The sequence below is a fragment of the Mustela nigripes genome, chromosome 12, assembly GCF_022355385.1.
Source record: "Mustela nigripes isolate SB6536 chromosome 12, MUSNIG.SB6536, whole genome shotgun sequence".
NCBI classification, from domain to species: domain Eukaryota; kingdom Metazoa; phylum Chordata; class Mammalia; order Carnivora; family Mustelidae; genus Mustela; species Mustela nigripes.
This window is the reverse complement of record NC_081568.1, coordinates 31,987,016-32,002,077: the sequence shown is the minus strand read 5'-3', so window position 1 is coordinate 32,002,077 and position 15,062 is coordinate 31,987,016. Positions and strand designations below refer to the sequence as shown.

General features: G+C 42.2%; 1 protein-coding gene and 1 non-coding gene across 2 annotated transcripts; both read left to right on the top strand.

Annotated features, from left to right (window-relative positions):
* The first annotated feature begins 428 nt into the window (after nucleotides 1-428).
* On the top strand, nucleotides 429-2,918 carry RPL37 (ribosomal protein L37). Its single transcript, XM_059416495.1, has 4 exons — nucleotides 429-537; nucleotides 1,229-1,364; nucleotides 1,609-1,693; nucleotides 2,806-2,918. Exons 1-4 carry the CDS (start codon nucleotides 535-537, stop codon nucleotides 2,873-2,875), a joined length of 294 nt encoding a protein of 97 aa, XP_059272478.1. The 5' UTR covers nucleotides 429-534; the 3' UTR covers nucleotides 2,876-2,918.
* On the top strand, nucleotides 2,646-2,725 carry LOC132029026 (small nucleolar RNA SNORD72). Its single transcript, XR_009407663.1, has one exon. It is a non-coding gene; the product is annotated as a small nucleolar RNA SNORD72 (small nucleolar RNA).
* Nucleotides 2,919-15,062: the final 12,144 nt, after the last annotated feature.

Genomic DNA, 15,062 nt, shown 5'->3' with positions numbered 1-15,062 from the left:
GGAGCTGGAGGAGCCCGTTTCTCCCAGATCGGGATTCCAGTTCCATCCAGGGTGAGGAGGGAGCTGGAGGAGCCCGTTTCTCCCAGATCGGGATTCCAGTTCCATCCCGAATCCTCCACCACCGCCGCGAGCGCGGACTCGTGCCCCAGGCTCCCCACCGGCTTGGCTTAGTGACCGAAAAGCGCGATGTGGCCACAGATCTAAAAACTCAAAGAGGCAGGAGAGCAGGAGAGGAATCACAAAAAACCAACTTGCGGCGTCTAGGTAGCTCCCGCGCAAAGCGGGTCGGCCGAAACTACGCCCATTCGGACTCCACGAAGCTGCGAGCCCTCCCGCCCGCAGAGCGCCGAAATCCCTATTGGCCCTGCCTTGGCTCTGGTTCCTCCTCTAGACCCCGCCCACACCGCTGCGACGGACGTTTGAGAACAGTGCCCCGCGCTCGCCGGAAGTACTTCCCTGGGCGGAAGCTCCTTAGCACGATATAGCGGAAGTGCCTCCTCTTCCGGCCTCTTTGGGGCCTGCCGCGGAAACAAGATGGTGAGTTGTTTCCAGCGGTTCTTCGTATCGCCTTCCATCCTCGTCTTCTGTGTCGCGCTCCCTGCCATCCTGAGGGGGCCGGCGAGGTTCATGATAGAGGGAGCGGGTGGGTAGGAAAGGGACATGCTGTGGCCCTCAAGAGCCAGAAGAATGGCTCCTAAGTGTACCTGGGGATGCTGAGTCTACAGCCGTGGAGCAGGAGCCACTCTAGGTCCCTTGGTTTTTTTTTTAATTTTTGGAGAAGCCTTGCCCTCGGATGTGAACTGAAGGAAGAAGCGTGGTCTGGGAGCGTTTGGCTCTGTAAGCAAAAAAAACTGTTGATGAGGTCTTGCAGGAGCTCTTAAGTTTGGGGGTCGGGGTAGGGAGGGAAACCCCACGTTATTTCGTCTTGCGGCTTGTCTTTGTGCTTACAAAGAAACTGCACTTAACTAGAGTTTTTTGCACCTCTAAAGAATGTAGCCGATTTCGAAATAGAGTAGTCCCTGCGGAAGGCTTTAGGTCACGTGAAATGCTGGTAGTGGTCTCTGATCTAGCGTTTAAGAAGTTAGCGTCCGCCGCGGTTTCAGCCCTAGACTGTCCTCTGACCTTTGTAATTGCTTTTAAACCTTAATCAGTAACTTCTTTTTACTGAAAACGCCGGGTTACGTGTAGAAGTCCCTAGATCTCAAAATCGTTTTGCTCCCCTTTGCAGACGAAGGGGACGTCATCGTTTGGAAAGCGTCGCAATAAGACGCACACGTTGTGCCGCCGCTGTGGCTCGAAGGCCTACCACCTTCAGAAGTCCACGTGTGGCAAGTGCGGCTACCCTGCCAAGCGCAAGAGAAAGTGTAAGCGGATCGGTTTCCGGCCGACTGCGTGTCCGGCGTGGGGAGGGACGCGGTGGTCTCGGGCGCACTGTGGGAAAGTGGGCGTGGCTTGCGGCGTTAGTTGGTCCTTAAAGGAAAGGTGCGTCTGCATGCGGATGAAGTGGACTTGAAAAACGAGGGAGGCACTCTTTACTATATTGACCAGCGGTGCCTGTAACCTAGGTGGGGAAGAGCCGGTAGAACCTTACCTGCATTTGTGTTCTAGATAACTGGAGTGCCAAGGCTAAAAGACGGAACACCACTGGGACCGGTCGCATGAGGCACCTAAAAATTGTATACCGCAGATTCAGGTACAGTTTTTTTGTGTTTCCATTGTAGTTGGTTCTGTGAGCTTGGAGAAGAACCTCCTTTGTGTGCTGTGAAATGACGGTACTGCCCCGGTTAGTGGGGTTGCACGTGTTGGAAGGTATTTTCTCTGCTGCCCCTGTAACCTTCAGACCAGTCAGTCTGGATTTTGTTACTCTCTCCATGAGCAACCGTATAAGCTATAAACGTTTTAGACTGCGGTTTGAGCGGGACACCCCAAAATGTAATAATATTTCTTGGGGATAGGCCACACCTCACTTTTTCCCCCAAATTTGTCAGGACAGTGGTGAATGAGGTTTGGGTTTGGGCCTTTACTTCTGTGGTTTTGAGCAAATCTGCAGTAGAAAACGGTTGTAACTGCATTTGTATAGAAAGAAAGGTCTTCTATTCTCATAGAAGTCAGGCTCTAGAGTTGTTAGAAATGCAGAATTTCGGCCCCCGCTTACAAAGAAACTGCATTTTAACATGCCTCTTAAGGCGTCAGTCATTTAGGTCTCAACCAAGATAATTTGTTGGGGAGACTGTCCTGTGCTGTGTAAAGTAGGAGCTGGAGAGCATCAACTAAAACCAGGCTAACCTTTTAGTGCTTCAATTCATAAAGTAAAAGGGGATAACAGTACAATTTCTCTTTGGGGTGTGTATGTATAATAAATGAGTTAAAATGTAAAGCGCAGTTAAGCAGTTTAGAAAATGTCAGCAATTAAACATGCTCCTTGTTTTCCTCGGCTAAAGGAGAGTGCTTCGGATCTCTGCCTGATAGCCTAGGGACTTACTTTCACAAACAGATCTCTTAACAAGCAGGAGAGACGCACTGGCCTGGTGACACTGGCCTGGTGACGGGGACAACAAAATAAATTGTTGACCTTTTTTCAATTGCACCTCAGTGTATGTTTGAAATGGCTATCTTGAAGCGGAAGGAAGTAAATAAAACAGTGCAGCTTATCGATGATGGTGTAAAAATAAATGTCTGAACATATGAATTTGATACTGATTTCAGCATTTAACTGAGATAAGCTCATTTAAATCTGTATTAATAAAAACTGAAATGTATAAATTGTTGCTGAAGTAACTGGCTTTCATTTTTAATACCATGCAGGCATGGATTCCGTGAAGGAACAACACCTAAGCCCAAGAGGGCAGCTGTTGCGGCATCCAGTTCATCTTAAGGATTTCAACAATTAGAATAAACATCATGGTTTTAAAAAAAAAGTTTGGTGTGCTGAGGTATTTTTAATAGGCCCATAGTATCAGTGAGTTGTCATAGTATTGGGGATGGGACAACTTACTAGATTTACTTGTTGTAAGTGACTGTTCTGGAGCATTAGCTTTTGAACTGGGTTGTGATCCTGCTTAAGAGGATAAGAAACGAGCAGAATTCCAGGATTCCTTCAAGTATTAACACTGGACAATAGAAAAAATGCAGTATGAGCACAGTAGGACTAACGGTACATAAGGGTATTTAAGATTTATTTAAGAGTTGGGGCACCTGGCTGGCTCAGTTGCAGGAACATGCAGCTCTTAATTTCAGGGTCATGAGTTTGAGCCCCACATGGGGTATAGAGACTTAAGTAAAACTTAAAAAAAAAAATGTTAGGGTAAATGAAAAAGCTTTTAGTAACATTCATCTGCTATAGTCTATTGACTTTGAGGAGTAGTCCTCAATCCTGTGTGATAGGGTTTGGAGTACTGGTGAGAACATGAAGGATAGTGATTGAATAAGTTGTTTTGGAAAGGTGATTTTAACTCATTCTAGTCTCCAAGATGCTTGCTTGGTATCTAGCATATAGGTTTGTGTGTGATTAAAGGTAGCCAGCTGAATATCGTAAGCTCCTTGCTAGGTGTGAGTCAAAACACTGGAGTGGAACAGGTGAAGAGAAAGTTGGGCCCCGTGCAAATGCAATCCGTCCAAAGTAAAGGAAAGCCAAATACATAAACTTAACATTTGTAGATGAAAGGCAGTGGTAAATAAGTCCCCAGTGGTGTGTCTTTAACCCTCAACTGAGTGATCATTGGTTTTTCTGTTAATAGGGCTCTGAAATTTTTGCCATGCTTTCCCAGTTCCGGCGGTTTGTTGCCAGTATTTTGTAATGAGACAAGGCCAAAACAGTGGACTGCTGAGTGAGAGAACAGAGATGAAGTGGAGCACGAGTGTTTGAACAGTCACTGTTAAAGTGGCCAACTGCAGTCTTAATTTGCAGCTTCCCATTGATCACAACCTGACCTGTAAAGGATTTTCATGGTCTTCAATGCCTTGCCAACCTTTACTGCACCCTACAGTACTTTCCAGGATACTAGCTAAGTGCTGCCTCCCTACTTCTTTTTTAAGATTTATTTGAGAGAGCAAGCACAGGTGTGCGGGAGCTGGGGGAGGAGCGGAGGAAAAGAATCTCAAGCAGATACCCTACTGAGTGATCCCAGGACCCTGAGATAATGACCTGAGCCAAGATGGGTGGGATGTTAACCGATCGAGCCGCCCAGGCACCACCCTGCTTTTTATCTTGAGCTTCTAACTCATCCTTAAGATCTCGGGTTACATTCAGTTGAGGGATCCCCAGCTCATCTAAACACATTGGGCTTCCCTGTGTGAGACTAGAGTGACCCCTCTATACTCTAGGCATGTATTGTTAGAGCAGGCTTTCTGGAGTCTTGGTCTTTCAATAAATGAAGTACAATCCTATAAACTTTACTCATTTAAATACTTTTATCTAGCCTATTATAAGAACACAGTATAATATATATACACAATGTATTGACTGTTAACCAGTAAAGCTTATAAACAGGAGATTATAACAGGTTTTGGAGAGGTGAAACTTAAACATGAATTTTTTACTGCCTGGGGTATTGATGCTCCAAAACCTGCATTGTTACAAGGCTCAGCTATACTGGAGAGAATTGAAATAATCTGATTTGCTCTCAACGTCTTCCTGAAATCTTCCAGTGTCACTAATGCTTCCTAAGTAATGGAGGGGACCCACTAAGATAGGTATTGGCCAGTACGAAATAAAGAATCTGTGGGGCAAATGTGCACTGACCTGAACACCTGTGAAATTACTGAATTCTGGGTCAGGAAAAGCATTGGGCAAAGGGTAAGGGGGCGGGTGGGCAGTGATGCATTAGCCAAGGCCTGTGTTTATTGAGTGTAAGTGAGCTGACTTTATTTGCCAGTGCCTGTGGCCCTTAACACAGTGAATTTGGAAAATAACTCTGGTGCTATGGTAATTATTCCCCTAGATCATAGAAGGCTCACGGACCAAATGAAACCACTCCAATAAGCTAAATTTGATTCTAAGGCCCAAGGAGAAGCAATTGCAAAGAGATGGAGCTGGGTTAGCACATTTAGAGAGCAAACAGTTTCAGACAAGGCATGATTTGCAGAAAGTTTATGTCTGATTTATGTGATGACGTCCTGAGTGTTGGTTGAGGTTTGGGCAGTGGATCCCTATCTGACAAAACATGTCCCACTTAATTATATGTAAGACAGTAGAAAGTACACCTGACCCACTCAGGCAGCTTAGTTACTGGGGAGAAAATGGAGTTTCTCGGGCAGAGGGTATTCAGGACCAGATTAGTCACCAACGTGTTGAAATGAAATCCAGAAATAATTTATGAGTGCTTCATGTCTCATGTATTCACCCAACCCTTTAATCAGATACTGTGGTTTTTTTTCGGGTCAGGAGAAAGAGGGTTGGCAAGAGCAGAATCTGGAGGGGTAAGCTGAACAAATCATGAAAGGTTTCAAGTACCACAGGTAAGGAGTTTGGACATTGGCGTGAAAGTAATGAAAATCATTGAAGTTTTCAACCCTGCAGTGGCACAGTTAGTTTTCACTAGCAAGGTAATTACAGAAGGTAATGATGTGGATGTCATGAGTCTTGAAGCTAGAAGATCAGGCTGCAGGTTCTAAAGTTATTATGAAAATCATGAGGACTTGGACTGAGGTAGTGGTAGTGGGCTGGCTGTATTAGGAAAGTCTCTAATGAGAATACCTGAAATTTGAATCGAAGGGAACTTCTAAGCCCCTATTTCCTTCTGTAACATAGCCTGTGTGAGGATTCCAGGAGGTCATATGTGCAAAAATATCAGGAAGGGGTGCCTGGGTAGCTCAGTCGTTAAGCGTCTGCCTTCCGCTTAGGTCATGTTCACAGGGTCCCGGGATTGAGCCCTACGTTGGGATCCTCGCTCAGCAGAGCCTGCTTCTCCTCCCACTCCCCCTGCTTGTGTTCACTTTCTCTCTCAAGTAAATAAGTAAAAGCTTGACAAAAAATAGTTCTTTAAAAAAAATTAACAGGAAGATAGGAATCTTGGATGATAGGTTTCTGACCAGGGCAAAGTGGTGGTTTGCGCATTTCACAGAGATGGAATAGAATGGAGGCAAGAGGGGGAATGCTGAAGTTGGTTTTGTTGCAATCCCCATGGGACATGCGGAGGAGGTGTTCAAGAAGAATTGAATAAACCTGGTGGCAGTTGGACCTGAAGTCTGGGCTTGAGCTCTACACTGAAGTAGTGAAGTTGGGAAAGGGACTTTAAGGGTTAGAATGGTGAAGATAATTAACACAGAGATAAGAGATGATGGGGAGAGAAAAGGATGCAATTACTTGACGGAGGAACTTCAGCAGCCATCCTTGACAGTTGAAACTGTTTGAAAATACACAAATTCAAGAAAAAAGATGTAGAGCGGCTCAAAGAAGGATTTGGGGAGAAGTCCATAGATTAGAGAGAGCGGTTCATTCATTTATTCAACATATAATGTGCATAGTGATATACCTACTATGTGGCAGGCCATGTTAGAGGTGCAGTGGGAACAAAAACATGCAGTTGAAGTAGTTGACACCAAGCGTTGCAGAATTAATTAGCCCATGAACTAGGACAGGGTTGCGTCATACAAACAAAGAAAGGGGATCATTTGAGGGGGCACTCAATCATCAGCAAATAAATAAATAAATAAATGTAGGGTTTGACTGTTTTTGTTTTTTGAGAATGAAGATTCTAAAAATAAAGACTTCAGGGGTGCCTGGGTGGCTCCATTGATTGAGTGTCTGCCTTTGGCTCATGATCCCAGGGTCCTAGGATCAAGTCCTGAGTGCAGCCCTGCACAGCAGGGAGTCTACTTCTGCCCCTCCCCCTGCCTCATGTGTGTTCATGTGTATGCACACATATACACTCTCTACTCTCAAATAAAATCTTTAAAAATAGGGACTTCCAGATTTGGCAAAATTTGGGATAATGTTTACTTGCCATAAACTTGATTTCAATAGAGTATTGAAAATAAAGCCAGTTTTCTAGGCATTCAGCAAAGATCAGGCAATGAGGAATGACAAGTTTAAAAAAGATGCTTTGGGAAGGTTACCTGGAAATTCTATGGTTTCCTTTCACTTCTCTTGATGATATGGTGTCCTTTCCTGAACCAAATACCTGTTCAGTGACCTCTATGTGCCAGAAGCACGCCCAGGTCCAGGAGGTAGGTGGAAAACAACAAAGGACCCTGCTCCGACAGATTTCAATTGTGCGTACATAAGCTTGTGAGTGTGTGTGTGTGTGTGTGTTAGAGGGTGACCGGGAACAAGTAAGCAATAAGTGCTGTAAAAACAAAGCAACGATAAAGAATGTGGAGACAGAGGACCCTTCGTTAGAAAGGTGGTTAAGAAAGCTAAATGATAAGGAGCCGCCCCTGCAAAGACAACAGTCATTCAGGCAGATATTCAGTCTTTTTTGAGTTCTGGGTTGGTTGCAAAATTTAGCTTAGGCTATAATTAGCTGTAATTGTGTAATATTGTATATTCACATAAGAAAAGCAAAGTAACTGTGTCTGGCTGACTCAGTTGGTAGAGCATGTGACTTGATCTTTGGGTTCTAAGTTGAAGCCCCATGTTGGATATAAAGATTACTTAATAAATAAAAATTCTTTTTTAAAAGTGTTAGAAAAGGGGCGCCTGGGTGGCTTAGTCAGTAGAACATCTGCCTTCGGCTCGGGTCATGATTTCAGGGTCCTAGGATCAAGCCCTGCATAGGGCTCCCTGCTGGGTGGAGAGCCTGCTTCTCCATCTCCTGCTATCCCTCCTTATGCTCTCTCTAAAAAAAACCAAACAAACAAAAAGGTGTTAAAAAAAAAAAATGTGGGACACCTAGGTGGCTCAGTCGGTTAAGTGTCCAACTCTTGATTTCAGCCCCGCCTGGGGCTCTGCACCAAGCATGGAGCCTGCTTAAGATTCTTTCCCTCCCTTTGCCTTCTACCTTCCCCAAAATGGAATCTGAAATAAAAATGTCCCTGCACAGTAAGGAAGAGGGATGTTTTGTCAAGGAAAATTCCAATGAAAAAATGGTTCCTGGGGGCGCCTGGTTGGCTCAGTGGGTTAAGCCGCTGCCTTCGGCTCAGGTCATGATCTCAGAGTCCTGGGATCAAGCCCCGCATCGGGCTCTCTGCTCAGCAGGGAGCCTGCTTCCTCCTCTCTCTCTGCCTGCCTCTCTGCCTGCTTGTCATCTCTGTCAAATAAATAAATAAAATCTTTAAAAAAAAAAAAAATGGTTCCTGTGTGTCCAAGTAGTTTGTAGAATAGGCATGATATGTGGATTGAGATAAAAACACAACTTTATTTTTGTGTGCTTTCTTTATTCAGTGGGAATATGCTCCAGTGCCCCGGGATAAAGACTTGGTCTGACCCATGTATTTTTAGAGCACTCACAGATTCAAACAAACAAACAAACAAACACCCTTCCAGTCATGGTTAGTTGCAAAACAGTTCTATTTCACTAAGTAAAATGTCCAGTCCTATGTAATAAGTCAAAATTCAAAGATGACTTCACCTTACCTCACTTCCAGCCTGGGCTTCCTTTGGGCTGGATGCGAGCAGTGGAGGAGAAGGTTTGGTCCCTCTGGTTTCACCTTTCTCTCCCGTACATCTCTGTCAGCTGCAGCTTTACTCCTCCCCTGTACAGAGCAGAGGATTAAGCCAATTTTTACTCTTGGGCTCTTGTATTAGCTCTTTGGAGATTTCCTACTGAGACCCCTCTCCTATAGCTCCCATCTCAGTTCAAAACTGTCTTTTGTGATTTCTTCCTAGGCCCTAGTGTTCAGCCTCTTTCTCCCAGGGTTTTCTGTACCTCTAAGGCCCTACTGGCAGGATCCAGAACTATCCCACGCTCTCTCTTGCCTTGAGTGGCCCACATTTGGGCCACGGGAAATATTGCCACATTCCTGACCTGACCAAATTCTGAAGTGCAGCGGGCCTTTCCTGGCACACCGCCAAAACCGTTGCAGGAACATATTTCAAAGTTCCCTCAGTGGTTCCTTTGAAGTTTCCTTCACCAGAAGGTAGCAACCCTCTTTTCCAAAAGGTTGGGTTAAATACTTTAAACTCTCTTCAAGGGAATTTCTTTGCTAATCTCTTCCTTGTACCCCTCTTATGTCATTGATCTGAGGATTCTAAGAGCTATGACAGGTTTTTGGATATATTCTCTTTCATGTCTCATTTTGGTAGTTCCTTGAGGCAGGAAAAGTCCTATTCTGATAGAATTCTATATTTATATAGCTCTGAAAATAAACATCTAGCAAATCTAAAAGTACTTGGTTTGCCCTGAAAAATGCTTAAAGTGATCTGAACTCCTGACTGTTATATAGAGAAAACAAGTCCTTTAGAGGAAAGATCTTTTAAAAAAGACAACTGGTAAAATGGTATCAGAGCAAGGTCCAGCTTCCCCAAGTTAGAGTACAGAGAGTTGAGGTGGCTGAGGAGGAAGCAAAGGCTATTATGCCAGGTGGCAGATGGTATGATTTCAGGAGCATAACTATCTCGGCAAATAGGAGGAAGGGAGGGGTGGCATATGATTCAGCAACCTCAGAATGGAGAAGGCATAGTCAGGGCAGAAGCTGTTTACAGTCCCTGTGGCACAGAGGAGCAGCCCTCAGAGAAGCAGCAGCCCCCCAGGAGAGGAGACAGGAAGCAGGAAGCCTCTGAGAGAAATACTGTCCAATTAGGGATGGCTCTGGGGAGAGAAACCTCCGGGAACTTAGTCCTGTGAGGTAACACGCATGGCACCGTGCCTTCACAGTTGCAGGAGACTGGAGGTGGCATAAGGTCACTTCTTTATTTGGGAGAGAAGAAAACTAAGGCACAGAGATTATTTATTAAAAGTATGTATTTTCTTTGGTAATAAAAATTCCAACAACCTTGAGTGTTGGAACGCATTCCTTTAAAAAGACATTGCACAGGGGTGCCTGGTGGCTCAGTCTTTAAGCATCTGCCTTCACCTCAGATCATGATCCTGGGGTCTTAGGATCAAGTCCCGTGTTGGGCTCCCTGATCAGCAAGAAGCTTGCTTCTCCCTCTACCACTCTCCCTGCTGGTGTTCCCTCTGTGTGTGTGTGTCTCTCTCTGTGTTAAATAAAAATGATAAAAATACTAAAAAGACGTTGCATAATGTAAGGTTACTTTGTAGAAAATTTATCTTCATTAAATGGAATCCTTACTCATCTGTAGCCTGGATGTGGAGCCACGGGGCCAATCATATGTCATAAAGTACAGAGGCCTGAGACACTAATTACATATATAATTTTAGCATTAGGTTAGCTTGTTTAAAAGGTAACAGCAAGCCATTTTCCAACAGTCTCAATCAGAGCAAATCTGCTCTTTCCTGATCCATTCCCTCTCAGAAAAGTCCTGTGAGAGAATATATTATAGAGTAAAATCCTCAATAGTTCATTTTTGAACAGTTTAAAATTTTTGAATAAATTTCGTATGCATTAAGGAGATAACGTTTGAAGTTTGAATAGATTAACTATAGGTAGATTTAAAAGCAGCATCACACACATTCTCCCTTCTGGATTTTTTCCCATGTCCTAAGTTTAGAGTATATGAAAATCTGTGTAAATGCAAGAACAGACAGGCCTTTAGTATTGGCAAAATAAGAAAACTTCACTTACTGTACTAAAACTTGGTAGCGTAGTACGTAAATAATAGAAATAACATGCAGAGTATAAAATATAAACATCCAGTAAAAATAGTTGATATATCAGACTTTAGTGAGACAGAAACCACACAGTAATTTGAATGGGAATCATATAATGTAAGGGGTTGGGGTAATGAGGGATTGAATAGTAAAAATGAAAGAGAACTCTCTAGGAAGAGTGAAATAAGGAGCAGCCACCACCCCTAGTGCCTGAGATAGAGCACCCAACGTCAAGGCCCTACCCCTGGAGTTGAGATCCAGATGTCTGAGAAGGTCGAGCATAGCTCACTGGATATTGAAGTGTCTTGCTGTCCGGACTTAGCTGGAAAGCCCAGGGGGATGCTGATGGGAAAGCCATTCACAGGGAGGTGTAATGCCCAACAGCCTTCTGCTGTGAAATTGCCTGGAGGGCCTCTGAGGGAAGCTTCTGGTCACTCACCACCCATGGCCAGGGCAGGAGCCTGACTGCAGAAATCCTAGGCCTTTCTCTGAAGTTTACTAAGAATCATTTTATGTCTAAGTAATCTCTACAGCCGACATGGGGCTCGAACTCACAATCCCAAAATCAAGGGTCACATGCTCTACCAACTGAGCCAGCAGGCGCCCCAGCTTAGAGCTCTTTGTCAGATTCAACCTGAGCAAAATTTGTACTGAGTTAGCCAATACAGCATCTGTAAAATATGTTAGACAATCAGTGTCTAATAGGAATTTAATGTGAGCCATAAATGCAAACCACACATGGAGTTTTAAATTTTCTAGCTGCCACATTGAAAAATCTATATAAAAAAAGGTGGGGGGGGGGGGCCTGGCTGGCTCAGTCAGTAGATAATGTGACTAGTTCTCAAGGTCATGAATTCAAGCCTCCTGCAAACTGATTAACCCACTCCCAGGTAATTAGAAATTGTTTGAAAATTAGCTTGCCAACTAATCAAAAGTGTAACTGTCAAATAGGCAGAATGCTCTGGAAGGCTTGACAAACACTCTAACTCTGAAAGAGCATTTTTAAAAAAGATTTTATTTATTTATTTGAGAGAGAGAGAGCGAGCACAGAGGGAGAAGGAGAATCAGACTTGCTGCTGAGCAGAAAGCCCGATGTGAGGCTCAATCCTAGGACCCTGGGACCATGATCGGAACTGAAGGCAGACGCTTAACCAACTGAGCCACCTAGGCACCCTAAAAGAGCATTCTTATCTTTGTGTTCTTGAGAGAACACCTTGCCATTGCTCATGAACTAACCAAAGAAGAAAGCAGGAAATCCTTGCTTTAATACAGAGCTAGTAGAAACTAAGATCAGATGCAGTGCCTTGGAACACAGTCAAGACAGTCGTTAATTACTCTCTAAGGCCACCCAAGTGGGTCTGGACCTTAAAGTACACACAATTACGAGGGAAAAGTGTGGGGAAAAACTGATCTAACATTCCCAACTGGAAGCATGTATACTATCTAAGCACCATCACAAGGAAACAAAATTCTATGCCTGTGGGCATTTGTTGTCACGTTATTTCTAATATATATATATTTTTAAAAACTCTAAATTGCCTAAGTAGAAGTTGAGTTAAATAAATTATAGTACATTCTTGCAATGGAATAATAATTCAATTGTTTAAAAAAACCACACAAGGCCTTACTATAAAGCTATGGTAGTCAAAGATAGTGTAGTATTGATGTGAGAATGGACATAAGAGGAACATAACAGAGTCCACAAATAGGCCCACAAATAATATGGTAAATTGATTTTTAACAGAGGTGCCACGGTAATTCAACAGAGAAGGAATAGTCTCCAGCAAGTGGTCCTGGAAAAACCAGACATGTAAAAAACCAGATATGTAAAAATTTTTTTTAAATAAAAAGAATCTCAAAATTTACCCTGTATTACGAAATCAAGATGTATCAAAGGTCTAAATGTAAAACCTGAAACTATATGAAAAAAACAGGAAAGTTCTATGAAAAAGACAGGAAAAAAAAATCTTTGTGAACTTGGGTTAGGGGAAGATTCCTTATATATAATATAAAAAGCACAACCTATAAAAGAAAAAAATTACTAAACTGGACTTCACCAAGACTAAGGATTTCTGTTCTCCAAAAGGGATAATTAAAAATACATAAATAAAAAGACAAGACACAATTTGAAAATACATGCAAAACATATATAAAAATGACTTGTATTTAGAAGTTAACAATTATGTTTCTTGTTTTTTTAAATGTGCAAAAGATTCGAACAGATAGTTCACCAGAGAATAAGTGTGCATGACAAATAAACACATGAAAAGACTCTCCACATCATTAGTCATCAGGGAAGTGCACATTAAAACCACAAGGACATAGCACTGCATATCTAATAGAGTGGCTAAAATAGAAAGCAAATGAAAACTGACGATCCCAAATGTTAATGAGGAACCACTGGATTGCTTGCTCATTGCTGGTGAAAATGCAAAATGGTATAGCCACTTTGGAAAACAAGTTTGCTGTTTCTTATAAAGGCAAACATACACTTTACACCCCAGCAGTCTCTAGTATTTATTCAACAGAAATGGGAAGGCAAAGACTAGTATGTGAATGTGTATAGCAGGCTATTCCTGCTGTAGGAATTGAGATAACCCAAACACCATGACTGGAGGATAGATAAGTACATTTTGGTATATCCACATAATGGGATACTGCTAAGGGATAAAAAAGCAATCAGCTATTGACGCATGCCACAAAATGGATAAGTCTCCAAAGGGCTGGGCTAAGTGGAAAAAGCTGGTTGCAAAAGTCTAAATGTTGTATGAGTTTGTGTATTACTCTGGAAAGGTAAAATTATGTGGACGTAAAAGGGGATGAGGGAATTTTATAGGGCGGTAGAGGTATTCTATATTTTAAGAGTGGTGGTGGTTACACAACATTATGTAGTTGTTGTTTTTTTTTAATTCACTGGATTCTATACCTAAAAAAAGGGTGACCTTTAGGGGGCCTGAATGGCTCAGTAAGTAAGTAAGTGTCTGCCTTCAGCTCAAGTCATGATCCCAGGGTCCTGAGATCGAGCTCTGCGTCAGGCTCCCTGCTCATCGGGCAGTCTGCTTCTCCCTCTGCCTCTCTCCATCCCTCAACCCCTTGCTCATGCTCATTTTTTCTCTCTCTCAAATAAATAAAGAAAATATTTTTAAAAAGTGACTTTTATTAAATGTAAATCACATTTCAGTATATTGTTTAAAAATAAAGGAAATTAGAAGACAATGGAGTAATGCCTTCAAAATTCTCAAGGAAATTTTTTACAACTTAAAACCCTATATCCAACCAAACTACAAAGTGTAGGGTGGAATAAAGACATTTTCAAATGCATAAGCTCTCAGAAAAATTAACTTCCCTGAACCTTTCTCATGAAGCTACTGGTGGGATAGGTTTCACCAAAACCAGGGAAAACAAAAGCAAAAATGGACAAAAAAGGAAAAAACATGGTATATTGAAAATAATAAATCCAACACAGGAGAAAGGTAAAGGAACTCTTGATGAAGAAGGCAAAAGGGGATTCTCCGGTGGAAACTCTGACACAGGGATAGAAGGCAAATTAGGAGAAAGGTCTAGGAGAGTTCTATGCAAGAATATAAACTGATAATCCATATCACATTTTAATGTCTTAAGATATTTTAGAAAATTGGTGGAATTGGGTTGAATCAATGAAAAGCACATAGAAAACTAAGCAAGTAAAAAATATGACAAAGTATGAATACCTCCCCCATATCATATACCTCATGCATTTTAATATTGAGAAAAGATTTTAGACAATTGTTAGAAAGTTTGGGTTGAATTTATGGTAAGTACGTAGAAATCTAAACAGGCAAAAAACATGACAAAGTATTAGTTCCAGACAAAACAAAGTCTACTAAACATCAATTATAATATATGTCATTGAATAAGACACCTAGGGGATGCTCCAAGTCAGAATTTCATAGAGTCAATCTATGAAATCTAGAGCCATTTCAGTAAAGGTAAAATATACTAGACTTAGAACAAATTCCCAACACAAAGAAAATAAAATTCCCACATAAAACCAAAACCATCTTAATTTCTGAAATTAAAAGTTCTACACATTTGACAATGTACATGAATTTGTGTTTTACTCTATGTAGGAGAATATATATAAAGGATGGGAGAATTAAATTAATAATTTCATGTACTGATTATATATGTAAGGAATAATATTCTTTACTGAAGCAGAAAACAAAATCAGGTTTTTCTTCTTCTTTTTTTTAAAAGATTTTATTTATTTGTTTGACAGAGAGAGGGGGAATATTAAATAGGGGGAACAGCAGGCAGAGGGAGAGGGAGAAGCAGGCTCCATTCCAGTACTCTGGGATCATGACCAGAGCCAAAGGCAGATACTTAATGCTTAAATGACTCAGTCACCCAGGCACCCCCAAAATCAGGTCT

Excerpts from the sequence above, each read along its gene's own strand:
- RPL37 (XM_059416495.1), top strand. Across the intron at positions 1,365-1,608 it reads TGCCAAGCGCAAGAGAAAGT|ATAACTGGAGTGCCAAGGCT; the intron begins GTAAGCGGATCG and ends TTTGTGTTCTAG. Across the intron at positions 1,694-2,805 it reads ATTGTATACCGCAGATTCAG|GCATGGATTCCGTGAAGGAA; the intron begins GTACAGTTTTTT and ends AATACCATGCAG.